Source organism: Suricata suricatta, chromosome 2 (assembly GCF_006229205.1).
Source record: "Suricata suricatta isolate VVHF042 chromosome 2, meerkat_22Aug2017_6uvM2_HiC, whole genome shotgun sequence".
NCBI lineage: Eukaryota > Metazoa > Chordata > Mammalia > Carnivora > Herpestidae > Suricata > Suricata suricatta.
Window position 1 is genome coordinate 70,708,293 of NC_043701.1, and position 17,135 is coordinate 70,725,427.

Here is a 17,135-nt window from a genome sequence, read left to right on the forward strand (position 1 = left end):
TGAGTTGCAAAGGGAGTGGCTTTCGTGACTCCATTTTATCACTCCAGCAGATGAGGGTAGAAGTAAAAAATGCAAAAACCTAGGCATGTTTGGTAAGTTTTCTCAGTTGGTGTATAGTGTAGAATGTATAAGAGATAATGCAGCTGCCTTGAATGTCATGTTAAGGAGTTTGGGCTGAATTCTGTACAAAGAGTAGGGTCTTTGGAAGGGGTTTTTAGGAGGGTAGTAAGAGAATTCGTGATGTAATTTGAAGAGTTTCCTTCAATTAAAAAGTATACATCCATCCATACATTCAGTTCTACTCCTGAAGCCAAGACTGCACTATATGTTAACAGATTTGAATATACATAAAAAGAAAAAAAAAGTTAAAATGACATTAGAAATAAATATATACATCCAGATATATAAGTATAAAGAACTTGAAGGAGAATGACATGAGACAGGAGAACTGTATTAAATGCCTAAATTGGGGTAGTACGTTGGTTGTAGAGAAAATTTTTACTTAAATCAGAGAGAACCTTGCCCCGTAGCAAATACAGCATCTACCACATCCCTCTCAAATGTAGTAGATGAACTGATACATGTAGCAAATGAAATAGTAAAGTGCTTCAATATTCATGTATGGATTTTCTGAAACCATTTTGTAGGTTTTTTTTTTTTTTTGCTATGTCAAGCTAAATCATAAAATGTGGTGAAATGAATGCAGTTTTATTTTTTTATTTATTATTGAGACAGAAACAGAGCATGAGTGGGGGAGGGGAAGAGAGAGAGGGAGACACAGAATCCAAAGCAAGCTCCAGGCTCTGAGCTATCCGTGGGGCTCGAACCCACAAACCTGAGATCATGACCTGAGCTGAAGTCTGACACTCAACCAACTGAGCCATCCAGGCGCCCCTGAATGCAGTTTTAAAGTCTCCTGTTTAGCAATGCTTCGACTGCTGGTCTACATATAGATGTGATACGCCGGAATAAATAAATTTACAGAGTTCCACCGTGTGTCCTTTTTAAACAGAATTAATTAGTTGAAGAAATGAGACATTCTCACCTTTAAAAATAAACTCCAAGCTAATTTTCAGATTGTTACCAAGAATATATCTGCAATCTTACTCCTGATAGAGTAAAAGTGATACAGCAAACATTCATTTATGCACAAATTTTAGGGACTAGTTTATTTTTGATGTACTGTTCTACTTATTGTAATAGTCTGAAAAACAAGATACTCACAGAAGCATTTCATATTTAAGAAGATGGCATTCAAAAAAAAGTATTAGCACTAAGATTATTCTGCCTGTAATTAAATCTTTGAGGATTTAGGTAACACTTTATGATGATGTCACATAGAAAACTGCCCCCCGAGACAGGCTGCATGGCTTTGCAAATAAATTAGGTGACTCAAAAATGTACCATACCTAAGGAAATCCTGTTGCAAACTGCTGTTGGATTATTTTGAGAAACTGTAAGAATCTTTGCAACCCATATGTCCCGGAAAGACTTCACCTGTGTTAGCCAGCCTGCGTTCTGCCTCTCAGAGTTCAGTATCCGCAGTGCCCAAAGAAGGAGAGGAAGGCACTGGCCTCTGGGAATCAGGAAGTGGACAATAGAGGCGGGGCACTGACAGAGAGCGGAGTAGAGAAAGCCCTTGTCCTGAATAAAGGGCAAAAAACTACAGGGAAATGGCATAAAAAGTCATTTTATTCCTCATTTTCTTTTTTCTTATGCCTAGGGGCACATACTTCTTTGTTATGCTAAGTCTCTTAACCCGGGGCTGAACATTCCCCTTAAAGTATTCCATTCTAAAAAGCCTAATAGCTTCTTTCCTCCCCTGGTTTCCTTCTCCCACCTCCACCCCCTCAAAGACATCATCTGAACAGTTCAGGTGATTCTAAATGGCTTTTAGCTGGTTGATGAATTGATAACTGCTTATGTGAATTCTAGTTCACTCAGTTCTACAAGAGTTATTAGTGTTTTAAAGAAGGTTGCTTGATAAATCAAAGACATCTTTATTTGTCAGATTAAAACATTTTTAAAGTTTAATTATCCATTTTGAGAAAGAGAGAAAGAGGAGGGATAGAGGGAAAGGGAGAAAGAGAATCCCAAATAGGCTCCATGCTATTAGCATGCAGCCTGATGGGACTCAAACTCATAAACTTAGAGATCATGACCTGAGCTGAAATCTAGAGTTGGATGTGGAACTGACTAAGCCACCTAGGCACTGAATTTGACAGAATTTTTAAGGTGAGACTAAAAGACTTTCATACATACAAAATGTTGCATATGGAAAATCCTATCATTAAGTCTGGTAGATCATCTTGAGTCAGCTAAATTAAGATTTCTATACTTGATTTTATTCATCAAAAGATGAATTGCGGGGAATATTTTTTCAAGTAGTTGAAATGGTTGGGAAAAGTCATGTAGTCATATGTAAAGAAATAAATCCTGGCACATACTTCATACCATACAGAAAACTAATTTCAAATGGATATATATCCAAATGTAAGAGCTAAGGCTATAAAAGTTCTGGGGAAAAAATGAAGAAAATCTTAGTAACCTTATGTTTGGCAAAAATTTCTGAAATTTATCACAAAAACTTGAAATGTCAAAAATTAGACTTAGTAAATACGTATTACCAAATACGTTATTACCAAAATGAATGAAAACATGAAGATAAAGAAATATTTCCAAAATCTGTATCTAACAACGGCTATATATTTAAAATATATAAAGAGCTCCTGAAACTTAATAATGAGAAGATAACAGCCAATAAAAATGGGCAAAATATTTGAACAATCACGTTCAAGCCCATGAAGAGATGCTCAACAAACATTGTGAGACATTGGGCTAATGCAAATAAAAACCACGATGAGATAGTAGCGCGCACCTAGTAGTATGATCAAATGGAAAAGACCAAACCTACCAAGTGTTAGTACAGATATGGAGGAAATGGAACTCATACGCTGCTCGTGGAAAGGTGAAATTGTACAATTACCTTGGAAAACAATGTAGCAGTTTCTTCAAAAGTTAAACATACACAAACCACACACTCTAGAAACTCCATTCCTAGGTTTCTACCCAGGAAAAATAAATGGCTATACCTATCAAAGACTTGTGCATGACTGTTCAGAGCAATTTTATTTGTAATAGATGAAAAGTAAAAAAAAGTCTATCACATATTTATATACCCATCTCAATGGTAATAAAAAGGAGCAAATTACTGAGATGGTCAACAACTGGGCAGAATCTGGAAATAATTATGCTCAGTGAAAGACGCCAGACAAATAGAAAATGCACTCTATTGTGTCCACTTGCTTTTCTACAAGTTAGAAATCACAAACTACTCTATAGCATCATAAACAGATGAGCAGTCACCTGGGCATGGGGAAGGGTGGGGAGAAAGAAAGAAATTAAAAAGAGGCATGAGGCTATTTGGGGCATAATAGATGTATTTGTTATCTTGATTGTAGTAGTTTCACAGATGTACATATACATGAAAACTCAGCAAATTGCACATTTTAAATATGTACAGTTTATTTTCATCAACTTTGTGTCAATAAGGCTTTAAAAATAACAGTTTAAAGATAAAGTATTTTGGCCTCCCTACCAAAGAGTTTGATTTTTCTCTATCAGTACTTCAAGATAGTCTTTGGATCCCTTTTTATAGGATCAAACAATGTTATAAATGGTAAGTATTCCAAATTCATCTGGTCCAATCACTTCATTTTACATATTTGGTAGCCAAAATATATTTTACATATTTGGAAGCAGAGAAACTAAATGGGTTTTCTGAGTTCTCTGTCAACATGACAACTAGAATTGCATTCTGCTGGCTCCAGCTAGGATACCTTTCACACATTTCTGGAGCTTTTTGCTGTGCTGCCCATGAGACCAAATTTCCTAATATGAACAGTGACAAAACTGACAAGGAACAGACATTCCGAGAATGCTCCAAAAGTGTCTCTGCTTTTGCCATCTGTTTTTTAAGAATTGCAAGATGAGGAAAAAAATGTGCTGTCCTTTTATGTCTTATAAAATGTAAATTCTGAATATTCCTTTTGGTATCAATATTTTGCCCTTTTGCTTCAATAATGTAAAATGACTCTTTATCCGCAGTTAACATATTTTCAGAGATCTTGCTCAAATACCACTTTCTCATAAACTATTGCGGCAAAAATTCAAATGTTAGAAGTTACCCACAAAATAATAGATTTTTTTTACATTGCCTGAATATAACGTTTTGCCAAAATTTGGATTTTTAAGTAGAGTGTTAAATCTCTAAATTATCAGCTCAGGAGGATGGATGAGTTCCTTGCCTATACCACACCAGTGTTACTAATTTTAATTTAAACTTTTCAATTTACTTGTTGTTGCCTCAACAGATGATGTCTGTAGCAGATGATGCCTTTTTTCTACTCAATATCTCTCTGCCACTGTCTTTTTTTTTTTTCCTTAGAGCTATGCTCCTCTCCTAGTGTAGGGTTTGAAACTACCTTTCCCGGATTTCTTGATGTAAGTGCTGACATGATCCTGGTGTGGAAGTCTTCTGGAGGCTTCGGTTTTGGGTTTTGGTTGGGGATAGACAGATAATCTTTCCTTGAGCACTGTCCTTAGCACCTTTTGTGGGGAAAAAAATAGATACCTAAACCATCTGTTGGGCAAAGTCAATGCCCAGGATAGCAGAGAAGAAAGATAAAAATTACCTGAGGCATTTAGGAATTCAGAGGGTGGGGTGGAGAGCCCAGAGGGCAAAATGTAAACTCAGAGAGGACAAAACCAAGAGCCATAGAATATTCCCAGGTCTTGAAACCTAATTATTAAACTGCTGAATTATTAAATTGCTTTGGATGGTGGCTCCATTTTACCTATCATTTTTCCCCCTGTTCGAACCAGAATGTCTAGACACTATTACCCTGTGTCTGTCCCACCATTTATGTGGGAAGCAGATAACTATTTCCTTTAGTTCCACAAAGCCACATGTAGGAAGAAATGGTGCCCTAGTGGGTATGTGATAGATTATACCAAGAGCCTCCTCTGCACCTCATTTAGAAGACAGATGATGAGATTTGGGACTTTTCAGCTGATGCTATAACAGAATGAGAACTTTGGGTGCCTTTAGATAGGAAGAATGTAATTTGCATTTGGGAAGAATGTAAATTTTGGGAGGCCAGGGAAGGGACTGCCTTGCTCCAAATATGACCACATTCTGATCCCCAGAACCTGAAAATACGTTGTGTTGCATGGCAAAAGGGACTTTGAGGTAATAAATCTTAAAAGAGAAATGAGTCTGGGTAACCTGGGTGGGTCCAGTCTCATCACACATACCTTAAAAGCAGAGAAATGTCTCCAGCTGGAGGCAGAGAAATGCTTCGGAGACAGTCAGAGATTCCAAGAACAAGATGGACTCAACAGTCGATTGTTGACATTCAGTGGAGGGCAGGGGGCAGTGACCTCGGTCCTAGAACTACAGAAACCAGAGTTCTCCCAGTTACCTGGATTCCTTCACAAGGCCCAGGCAGCTGGTGCATGTTGATCTGCTGAGATCTTAAGCAGAGAATCCAGCCGAGACATGTGCCTTGACTTCTGACTCATAAATGTCACGAGATAATAAATTTGAGTTGTTTTGTGCTGCTTAAAACAAACAAACATGTAAAATAGGAAACTCTTTAACGATTCTTTCAAATTGGATAGAATTCGCGGAATAATCTCCAAGAGATCATTTCACTTGTCACCAGTTTTTTTTGTTTTTTGTTTGAAAATTGAGTTTAGAATTTTGTTTCTCCTTCCCCAGAAGGAGAAACCTAATTCTGATCCACAGAGAAGAAATCAGCTACAGTTTGGAAACCCCTACAATTTGGAAATTGATAGAAACCAGTAGTCATCATCGCTGAGAGGTCACTTTTCCCACATATCACTGCTCATTTAACTTTAGATATTTTCAGATGTTTTGGAATATTTATCTATTGGCTTATTTTGCATGTTTCTCTTTATGCTTAACCTCTGTGCCTTTCTTTCCTTTCCTTCAAGTATTAGTCTGCTAAGGCTGCTATAAGAAAATACCATGGGGGTGCCTGGGTGGCTCAGTCGGTTGAGCATCCTACTTTGGCTCAGGTCATGGTTCGCAAGTTTGAGCTCTGCTTCGGGCTCTGTGCTGACAGCTCAGAGCCTGGAGCCTGCTTTGGATTCTGTGTCTCCCTCCCTCTACCTCTCCTCTAATTTCTCTCTCTCTTAAAAACACATAAACATTAAAAAATATTTATTTATTTGGAAGAGACAGAGAATGTGAGCCAGGGAAGAGCAGAGAGAGAGAATCCCAAGCAGGCTCCGTGAGGTCAGCACGCAGAGCCCTGACACATGGGGACACAGGGCTCCAACTCATGAAACCGTGAGATCAAGACCTGAGCCAAAATCAAGAGGTGGAAGCTTAACCCACTGAGCCACCCTGGAGCCCCTAAAAAGCGATGCTCTTATCATGTTTCTAGCCACATCAAGTGAAAAATAGGATTTGGTATTTTTCAATAAAAGCTGTAAACACATTCTCAGAACAAATACAACTCAATTTTTCTTTATACATATACCTTAATCGCATTATTAACATTTCTACACGTTAGGAAACACCTGGTCCAGTGCCTGGCATGTAAGTCTTGAATAAAAAAATGGGTGCATGTTTTTGTTCCCTGGAATAATGGGTGAGAAAGTACTGTGACTATAACCATTTCTCTGTTTTCCGGACCGATGACTGAGTGTGTATCTATCAAAAGAGCAGTTTCAGTGGTTCCTCAAAAACTATCCGAGAAGTTGGCCCTGTACTATAAATGAATGCAAGTCGGAAACAAGTATAAACAGTTATCATTAGTGGCGTTGTCATATCATAAAGCCACCAGAAACACTACCGGGAATCTGCTGTCAGATCCTTGCTTTAAAACACTAACTAATCATGGACCAAAACAACAAAATTTGCCTTAAAAACAGAACTCCCAAAGTGAGATTCCTTTAACACCAAATCTCATTTAAATGACTTCTCCAAGGTCTAATAAAAATAGCAGAGAAAACGGCAATTTGCATACATTAAGGTAAATGTTGAGGCCTGCATGAATTGTAAATATCCTACTTGTTACCATTTCAAAAGCATTCATTACCCATATCTCTTATCTGGGTGATGCAGCTTTGAAAGGAATTTCAGGCTGCTGGTCCCAGAAACCTGATGTGGCAGAAAGAGACCCACATGCTCCAACGTAATGAGTTGATGAATATGCACTTTTTCCTCCTTAAGGAAGTTGGCTTACCAGTTTCCAAGGAAAGAGAATTGAATTCTTTTCTACCTTCTTAAAGAAAACGACGACTAGTCTAGCACTGGATGTTTACATTTAGGCCTGACACATTATGAAACTTGAGTTTAACGGGCAAAAAAACTTAGGAAACATTCCTCGGACAGCACTTACGGGTTTAGTAAATATTTATTTCTTTAGCATCTAAGTTGAGCTAAATACAAATTGTACATAATAGTACAGGTAAATTATGCAGTGCATAGCGGCAAATCAATATGATAGTCAAAGAGACACATTGTCTATGGTCTTTGTACCTTACCACTAGATGATAATAAGTCTCATGGCTTACAATCAGTGCAAAGGAATGAGAAAGCACATGCTGTTATGGGCCCAGGCAAATAAGAGGAAGCCATATAGGCTAGAACACCCCAATACAGTACTCTCGCCATACGCCATTTAAACACGAACAGAACACACTCCATTATAATGAAAGCCAAAATATAACGCTATCTTCCCAAGAAAAAATAAACATACCAGCTTAAATAACACACTCCAATCAAAACAGTATTCATGGAAAATCTATTATTTATAACTGATTCAAACGCAACAGGTGTTGGCCTGAAAAATGAGCACTGCTTTTGAAAAAGCAACTCGATGTGATGATTCTCTGCTGTAAAAGCAAGAACACTGACTCCTTACTGTCATCATAACTGCAAAGACTTTCTCCTGGGATCTCAAGTGTCCATACACCACGAGCAGTTCTCTTAATGTCCCCGTTGGGCTAAAGACAACTCACTTTTAAGGACAACAGCTGTTGTGTTTGTTTCATGCTTAACACCAACCCACAGAACAATGTATCGTATTTTACAAATTTTACAAATGCTCATAATCGCTATGAAGATTTATACAAAGCCCTACACCCTATCGCAAATATTAAACACTCCATAAAACATCCTAAGGGTTCAACTAATTTGGGGAGAGACAGAAACCCTAAAATATATACAGAATTGCCACTTACTAAACAGGCAAAGACTTTCTGTTCCCTTTTATGTAGAGCTCTTATGCATGTTTATTTCTGTTTTAATCCCTGTTTCTCCAAGTTAATAGCTTTGCATTGAAATATTCAGTAAGAAATACACAGGAAAAAACAAGGAGCAATGTAGAACGTTAGACATGGAAGAGACCTCACAGATCATGAAGTGAGCCCTCTTGGAGTTGTAACCTTTCTTGCTAACAAACCTGCATCTCTAGCTCAGTAGGTGGCATAGAAGTGAACATGGAGGTGTGCACTGCTTGCGATCAAGGCTCCATCCTATACACGAGGCCTCTCTGCTCCCAGAGAATAATGTAGCAGAGGTCTGAAAAAGCAAGCGACTGATCCTACATGGAAGTGGCTCTTTGAACCTAGGATGGGTGGTTACGATTCTTTCTCAGCTTAACGTGTGTCCCTAGAGGGCATGATTTCTCTTCACCAGGTCTCTCTCTGCCTGGGGAAAAGGTGGTGAGTCAGGGCAAACTCTTACTTCCCCTGAGCCTTGTAGCTAGCTAAGCACATGCCCTTCCTGAGTTCAAGAAAAAGAGGATAAATCTGACCAACACATTAGTGATTACCTAAGCCTGGACATTTCTCAAAGGAGATTGTGAATTTGAATTCTGACACCAGACAGAATGAAAGACTGGGAAGGCATTCTGTGGGGTGGTTCAGATTCTTAAGGACAGAGCAACACAGGTTGTTGGTTTGTCCTTTCAGAGGGCAATAGGCTTTCTCTTAAAGTATATTGTGATGTGTGCCCGTGGTGCATTGCAGATGCACACGTTTGGGGGAATAAAGGGGGAGAGTGAGACTAAGAAAAGGGAAAAAGGTATATATATAAATTTGGTTGTCTTACTAAATTGTGGACTTGAGCCCTCAACATTTTATCAGGATGCTCTCAAATTAGCATTTTAAAAAGCTCCCTCTCCTTAATGGTCATCTACTTTTCCTTGAACAGTTCCAAGGTATATTTAATTCTTAAGACTTACTATCGCAGAAAAGTTATTTTCCTTCCCAGCCTTATCTCTTCAGTTACGCATTACTTTAGCTCATAAATGACATTACTGTTACCCTTGTTATCAACCGCTTGAATGTGCTCTTGGGATTAAAACGACAACTATGTGTGTGATATCTGCCTTACTTAAAAAAATCTGAATACGAGAGAAAATCCTGCTTTTTCTTTTTTTGAATATTTTTGATAAATTGTGCTTTACTGAATTATCTGTTCACTTTGAGTATTTCAGTCATAAACTTTGCCAAGGACCCCGTGATCTGTGGATCTGGTTCTCCACATGGGCGGGATTTTACTGAAATACATGCTGTTTTCGGTTAATACTGGTGGGCGGCAATGACCTCCGGTGGATTCTTGAGTAAACAGCAACTGGGTTTTTCAGAGAATGATCTTTTTTAAAACATTTCTATCCTTTAGATCTTTGGGAGCTTCGTGGCTTAACAAATGAGCTTTTTAAACTTTCTTAAAAACACAAGTATTCGTTAATTTTCAAATGAAATTGTAAGCCATGACAAATTATCCACACCTTAACTTTCTTAATCACATACTCTATAAGCTAACTTTGAAAGTTGAAATGGATATCTAAACATTTAAATATTCAGAACTGTTTTCACATGTAATTCACTTGCTTTTACTTTTTACTTAAATGAAAAATCTCAACAAAACATCCTATTTTAGAAAAGTAATTGCTACATTAAAAGGAGAGGGAAAGACTTTAAGATATAAGCATGCTCAAAAACTTTGGATATTGTTTATAAAAGTAAAGGTGCTCTGGGTATCTTGGTGGTTGAGTGACCTTGTGAAACAATTTTGTTATTTGTTAATGTAAAATAGGGAGGAAAACTTGCTATCTGAGCACAAACTGCTTTAATATTTTTAAAATAATAAACACATTTCTGGACTATCTTTTATATTTCAGGGAAGATTATTCAGAAGGCATAAAACTAGGGCTATGAAATCTTCATTTTTGGCCTGTGAGGTAATAAATTATTTATAAACACATTATTTCCATCTTAAACCATGACATAAACATTGACACATTTTTATTTAAGTTGTTTTCCTGAAAATGGACAAGATATATTAACAGAAACTGTTTTCATATTTACTAGAGAATCTGCAAAAAGAGAAAAAGTGAATATACTTTTTCTACCACAAGAGGGTAGCAAAAACTCTTTCAGTTAGATTTCTAACTGTAACTTCATCTGTTTTTGGCGTATTTTGCTATCTTTCTGAGATATCTTAAGTTCATTCTTTCTGCACTAGAGTGAAATTCAAAGGATGTGTTTTCATCATGAAATGTAAGTATAGAAAATGTGGCTTAATGAATATTTTATGAAGGACCCAAGCCTCAAGGTGACCACATTGTTCTTTCATGGTTTACAATAATTTCAACACACCTGGCTTCATAAAACTCATGGCCTTCAATACTAATACAATGGATTTTTTTCACGAATACAATCATTCTTAAAAAAGTACAGACAGCTCATATGAGAATGTTAAAGTATGTGATATTCTTTACCTTATACATCGTGGTGGAAAGGTAGAATTCAGAATGATTAAAATATATATTTAATTTCCCCATGATTATTAACACCTCTATTTCTTCAATATTCCAAGAACCACAAGTCTTCCAAGAGAAAATAATACTTGCCATGGAAAAGCAGCCAAGTACTCAAAACTACAGCCAAGGTCACTTTTTGATAAATACAGTGTGAAGCCATTGAATAATACACTTGTTTAGAAAAATTAGTTAATTTTACTTGATTGTTAACCAGTCAAATGAGCATGTAGAATAATTTATCATAATACCTTCACAGTCATTTCTGTATTACAGAAATCGCTTAAGCAATACAAAGAAGCTGGATGGTTTCTCATTTTGTTTGCTTGTTTCCGGTTCCAAACACGAATTCCTCAGAAGCCGGGAGACGGTCCACCCCGTCAGGAGGCCAGCGCGTGCCTGGGCAGGCGGTAGTGCTCAGCTTTCGGACGGGACTTCTTCTCCTGTGGGTTAGCATATTTCCACTTGGAGGGTGACATTTTAAGCTTTCTCCTCTTCTTATCTGTGCACCAGACCTTTTCACAGTATTCTTCCACTCTCTGGAAGTTGCTATAACCAATCAGCTGCAAGAATTCCTTGTACCATGGTTTTGCCCCCTGTGGGATGATACTCTGGGCAGGACATGGCGTCTTGGGAGGCCCGTCCTCTTCAAAGTCTTTGTGAAACATCTCCTCTACTCTCTCCTCTTCCACTACCTCCAGGGTAATTTTGCGCACAGTATGGACAAAACCATGCTCTACTGTCTGGCAAAAATAGGTCCCAGCATCCATTTTTCGTACCCTAAGGAAGAGTAAACCGAGGTCCATCTTGACCACTCTGTCATCTGTCTTCACCTGCAAGAACAAGAAAATGAATGGCAATGGAGTATTATCTGGGAGAGAACACCAACTTATAACCCTTTCACTATCTGCAGATTTTTACTTTTTGTTATCACATGATGAAATCCTGAGACTCATATATCCATATGATAGAAAGAGAGCAAGAGAGTGAGAAAGTGACTGAGAGAGGGGGATGACTAAATCAGGCATGTGTGTGTGTGTTGTTACTTGTGATCACTTCATATTAATGATTTTGAAGTCATTTCACATCAATATTAGTAAGAGCAGAGTGAAAAAGCTTTTTCTCTAATGATTTCAATTAGTCATTAGAAAAAAACCATCTAGTTTGGTACAGAACTCAAAGTTAGAGTGAATGAAGATCTATCAAATTTATTTTTTTTCTTAAAACACAGCACACATGCCATTTCTCCCATTAGTAGTTCAGAGGTTCCTATTCCTTTCAGATCATAAAGACCAATGTTTCCATAAGGATCTCTGTTAAGAGAGGTGAGACACCTTCCCTCTCTTTCTTTAGAAAAAAGTCATCCATTAATTGAGTGAGCATTTTTTATATTTCTACAAGGCTTTCTATTTAACACAGACTTAAAATTAAGCAAGACACATCCATATTCTTCTCCGAAGAATTTCACACTGTAGTAATTCTTAAGCTTGAATATAACTTCAGGGCTCAAATACCTTTTTATGTTTGTGAAATAATAAGTTATGCCATTATTTCTATAAATAATTACAATTCAAGATAAGAGCACAATAATGCTTTTGACAAACAGCTCATATTTTATCACCAATAGTTGTACTCGTGAGTATATGATTTGACATTAGACAAATCTAGACTGAAATTCTGACAGCGACACTGATGGGAGTCACCCAGGGCATTTATGTATATTCTCTGCCTTAGTTTTCTTTGTAAAGATGGAGATAATCCTGATGTCACCTGAATGTTGCAAAGTTTACATAAAATAACATATAAGTGAGAACACTTTGTATAGTGCTATTAACAGTGACCTCAACCTTTCCTGTATACATTTCTCTAGTGAAAAACAAATTCACTGAAAACACAGATTGTGTTTTCAGGTGACCCCAGACCACACACCATGATGGTATAAAGGTGATTCACACTTGAGTGGCTGACTTCTCCCTTGAGAATACAAGACAAAAGCAACCTTCTCCCTTGCTGGTAAAAGGGGCACACGGACAACCACAACCACTTCAGCAGAAAGGGCCACGGGGACAAGCACATTTTTGTCCCAGTGGCAGGTTCTGGCAGGACCTGCTGGGCTCATCTCTCCTGAGCCTTAATCAGTTCCAGCATGTCCAAAGTTGTGATATAATTACTCATGCATGCTCATTTATAGAATCTGTGAATAATGTGGCAAAATGGCATTAGCAGCGTAGTAAGAGATTGTATCTCAAATAGGAATGTTAAGGACAAATTACGAGACACTAAGAGAGTTGTTTTTTTTCTTTTTCCCAGCCATGGAAGCTAAATTAACTACTCAGCAGCTTCAGAGTGACATAGTCAGATGAAGGGGCCCTATAAATCCTTGATAGAGGCTTCATTTGCCTTGGTATGACCATGTCCAAGTAGGCAAAATGCTAGAGCCACTAACTCAAGAAGTTCCCCAGGGAGGAATCAGGAAGGGCTGTCACACCATAGAACACACTACATATATCACCACACAAAACAGTCGCTTACTTGTTGATAGGTTTTCGTGAGAAGGTACCCTGGACACCTGCCGCAGCCAGTAACTCAATGACTTGGAGTCACGGCTCACGTTTACTACTACGTTCTCCATACACTTACCACCATGCCTCGGATGCTTCTGACTCTGAAACACATCCTCTACTGTTTTTAAACTTATGGCTGTATTTAACAAAGAGGGACCTGTCTTCTTCAACTTTTTTCTGTGTAGTACCTGCCATTTTACTACCTGGTTCTCCTTTTGGTTCCTCTTTGAACTCTCAGTGTAGATTTCTCATTCTCTCTAAGGCACAGTCCTCCATCCTTCCCTGATCTCATGTTTTATTTGCATTCATTTGATAACTCTTCTGTTTCATTTCAACCAGCTTCCCTAAGATGTATCTCACACAGAGATCATCCATTGTTTTGTACTTCCTGTTAGTTACAAAACACTGAAACTTCTGTCATCCTTCATTATTTACAATTCAGTGTCTCTCCACACAAACTGCACCCTCCCATTTACTAACTTCCCTATTCCTGACAATTACATTATTCTTCTTCTAGTCCCTCTATCCTCATGTGCTGTTATACTTCTTACTTATTATTATGCCCTCACAGCCAATACACCACAAATTCCTATCACCATTTCTCCTGCGGGGATGGTGGGAAACATCCGTTCCACATCACCATTTTCCCACAGTGTTAGACTCTCCTATTTTGTGACTGATTCTTCAACTTTATCTCATGGTAGATTCCTCCCAATTCTTCCTGCTTTCTGTGTCTGCTGTTAGGCTCACTTGATTCCGTTTTGGGACCTATGCTGTTGTACCTGCCCTGAAGGGACTTCCCTACTGCTGGTTCCTTACTGGAAAAGACTGAATGAAAGCATCATCTCTTCAAACAGGCCTCCCTCACACGACTGACTGTAAGGGTATTCTCATGCCCTTACTACCACCGTGCCATCTGCTAACCTTTTTATAACTGGGCATGCAACAGTACCTGCAAAAAAGAACAAGTCCTTCAAGTAATTTTCTTTTAAAAATATCTTTCTCCTTTATTTCAACAAATGTGTACTATTTTACTCTGTTTTGAATTTCACTTCCTTTTATCATGCTCCTTATTCAGATTCTCTTGCTTGCATAAGCAGGTGAAAATTGTTCAGTTAACCAGATCCTGCATTTATTTATTTATGTATTTATTTATTTAGAGAGATAGAGAAAGCAGGGTAGAGGTGCCGAAGGAAAGAGGATCTCAAGCAGGCTCCATGCTCTGTGCAGAGCCCGACACAGGGCTCCATCTGACGCCCCTGGGGTCATGACCTGAGCCGGAATCAAGAGTTGGACACTCAGCCGAGTCACCCAGGTGCCCCCAAACCCTGCCTTTCTAAATCCATATTCTAAGACAGTTTACTGCAATATTTCTCATAGGTTTGGTGGAATAGGTACATTTCTGGTGATCAATCAGTTCTATACAACGATTCCTTGGATTATTGTGTTTTGTTTTCATGATAATAATGTAAATTAATAAGCTATATTTGGGATCATGGGGAAGATCAACTTCATTGTTAGTATTGGTGTTTATCATAGATTCTGAACAATTTTCAAAGCTTTAACAGTTTCCAGCTGCTGAGAACAAAGATGAATGTAATATGTTAATGATATGTTTCAGCCAGATGAAAACCAAATGACATCCCTATGCAATAAAGGACATAAAAAGTTTTGAAGTCACTTGTATAAAGCGTTACGGGGACTGCATCACCGCATGGCATAGAGTGTGCTACAGGCAGATGTTTTGTACAAACATGAACACACACACATATATGGTTGTCTGTGTCCCGTGTTATGTTCATGGAGATGCCTTATTTCAGTGAAAAGAAATTACATGTTCGATAAAGATTAAGTGATGCATAGATTTGTTTACATCTTAGTTGTAAATTTATTTTGTTTCTACATTTGAATAAAAGTTCAAGCAAAAATAAATGCACTCCTAGTTGTATTCTTGTGAATATTTAATAAACATTTTAGTGTAAGTTGTGCCAGCAGCCCAGGACAACGTTTTACGTTCAAGGGCAGAAGGTGGGAACAACTTCTAGAAATACCAGAGTCAGATCTTCCTCTTTGTAACGCCCGTCCTCAACGTCCTGTGGTGCCACTTTATCACTTCCATGTCTTACTCTGGTCTTACTCTTTCTTTCCCACAGAGAATTCCTTTATACTGTCCACCAATCCACTTTTAAAATTTCTTTCCAAGCTTACATTTTCACTTCTTAATGAATACTTTCTTTTCAGCACAAAAGATCTCATTTCTTTTTGTAATTCAATAGCATTCCCATTTGTAGCACACAAGCTGGTATATACTCCTCTTCAAATAATTTTGTGGTGCACATTTTTTCCCTTTAACCAAGTTTCATAAGAACAAAGCCCTATCTCTTAATTATTCTGGATAGTCCATAAAGAGTAGGGTGTTCAGAATATAGTGAAATGAGAACACATTAATTAGTCCAGAGTGTCCAAGAATGCAAGGCAATGGGGTATCCCAATAAAAATGTATCCAGAAGCTATTCACTTCTGGATTTACTCCAGAAGTAAATCCAATAATGACTTAGTCAGAAAGGAAGCAAAGATGATTAAGGAGCAGTTAGTAACTACTGAAAGGGCTATATATAGGAAAAGCACATCTAGGACACTGTCTTCACCTGAAAGGAATTGGCATACCAACTTCCTCAATGAATACGATCCTTTGTTTTCTCCCTACTCTAGTTCCTGTGAAAATGCACATACGAAAACATGAAAGCCATCTAGCCTAGTTTCTGGCCCACACCAACCAGTTTACAAAAGTGTTTGAAAATAAAACAAAAAGCAGAAATGAAAATAAATACAAATCCTTGCCCACTGGATCAGGACTGCTTCTTTAGTTTTTAAGCAGGTATTTCCCTCGAAATCAGAAACCCAATTTGAGAAACACTGCACGTGTGTATATAAAGTCCACCCTGGTTCAAAGATATGGAGGTGCAACAAGTACAACGGGAGCTGCCCTACGTCACTTATTTGCACGATGGAGATGGCGCCTGTCTCAAAATGCAGGTCTCCGCTCTTCGTTACAGTGGGTTGGAAATTCAGAAATAAAAGACGTTTCAACTCAAATTTGGATGGTTGTACGCTATATGTACGTTAAATCACCTTGAAAGTTAAATGTATCTTCTGTAGCCTATGGATACCTAAAAATAAAAAACAACTTAGAAATTTGTATTTCAAGTCCTTCCATGATTTAATCTTTCCACTTGAGCCCACATGGGCATCTTCGACAGCAAATCTTGATTACACAATTCTTTTCATCAGCTGTGCTTTCTCTGTGTCTGAAGACCTGATTTCCTTGGTCAAGAAGATGATACATAATACATCACTTTATCAAATATTCCTATAGGCAATCTACAAAAATACAGCATGTCTTACTCAAAGTGGTTTTAATAATCTGAGTTCTAAAGATTGATTCAGTATGTTTCATAATGTCAAATAAAAAAAAAAGTAATTGAACAAAGAGCCCTGCACATCTGGTAGCTGGTCAGGAAGGATTGACTTCCATGTGTATCAACCATATGGTCCCACACTTTGCATAGGAAAAGGACAGGCATGGCCTTAAATTGTTTTTTTCAGAATATATTTAACAATGAAATTCGTTTTAGTCAAGAAATAAAGGCCAACAATTCATCTAATTGTTTTTTGATCTGGCCTACCTTCAATACAAAAGGAAAAAATG

The 17,135-nt window shown here is 37.8% G+C and overlaps 1 protein-coding gene across 1 annotated transcript in view; it reads right to left on the bottom strand.

Moving 5' to 3' along the window:
- Positions 1–9,982: 9,982 nt before the first annotated feature.
- Positions 9,983–17,135, bottom strand: part of SEMA3E (semaphorin 3E) — a 104,562-nt gene continuing 97,409 nt past the window's right edge. The window contains exon 16 of the mRNA XM_029956941.1: positions 9,983–11,695. Coding sequence (XP_029812801.1) covers positions 11,243–11,695 — 453 coding nt within the window. The 3' untranslated portion in view covers positions 9,983–11,242. The remainder of the gene's footprint in view (positions 11,696–17,135) is intronic.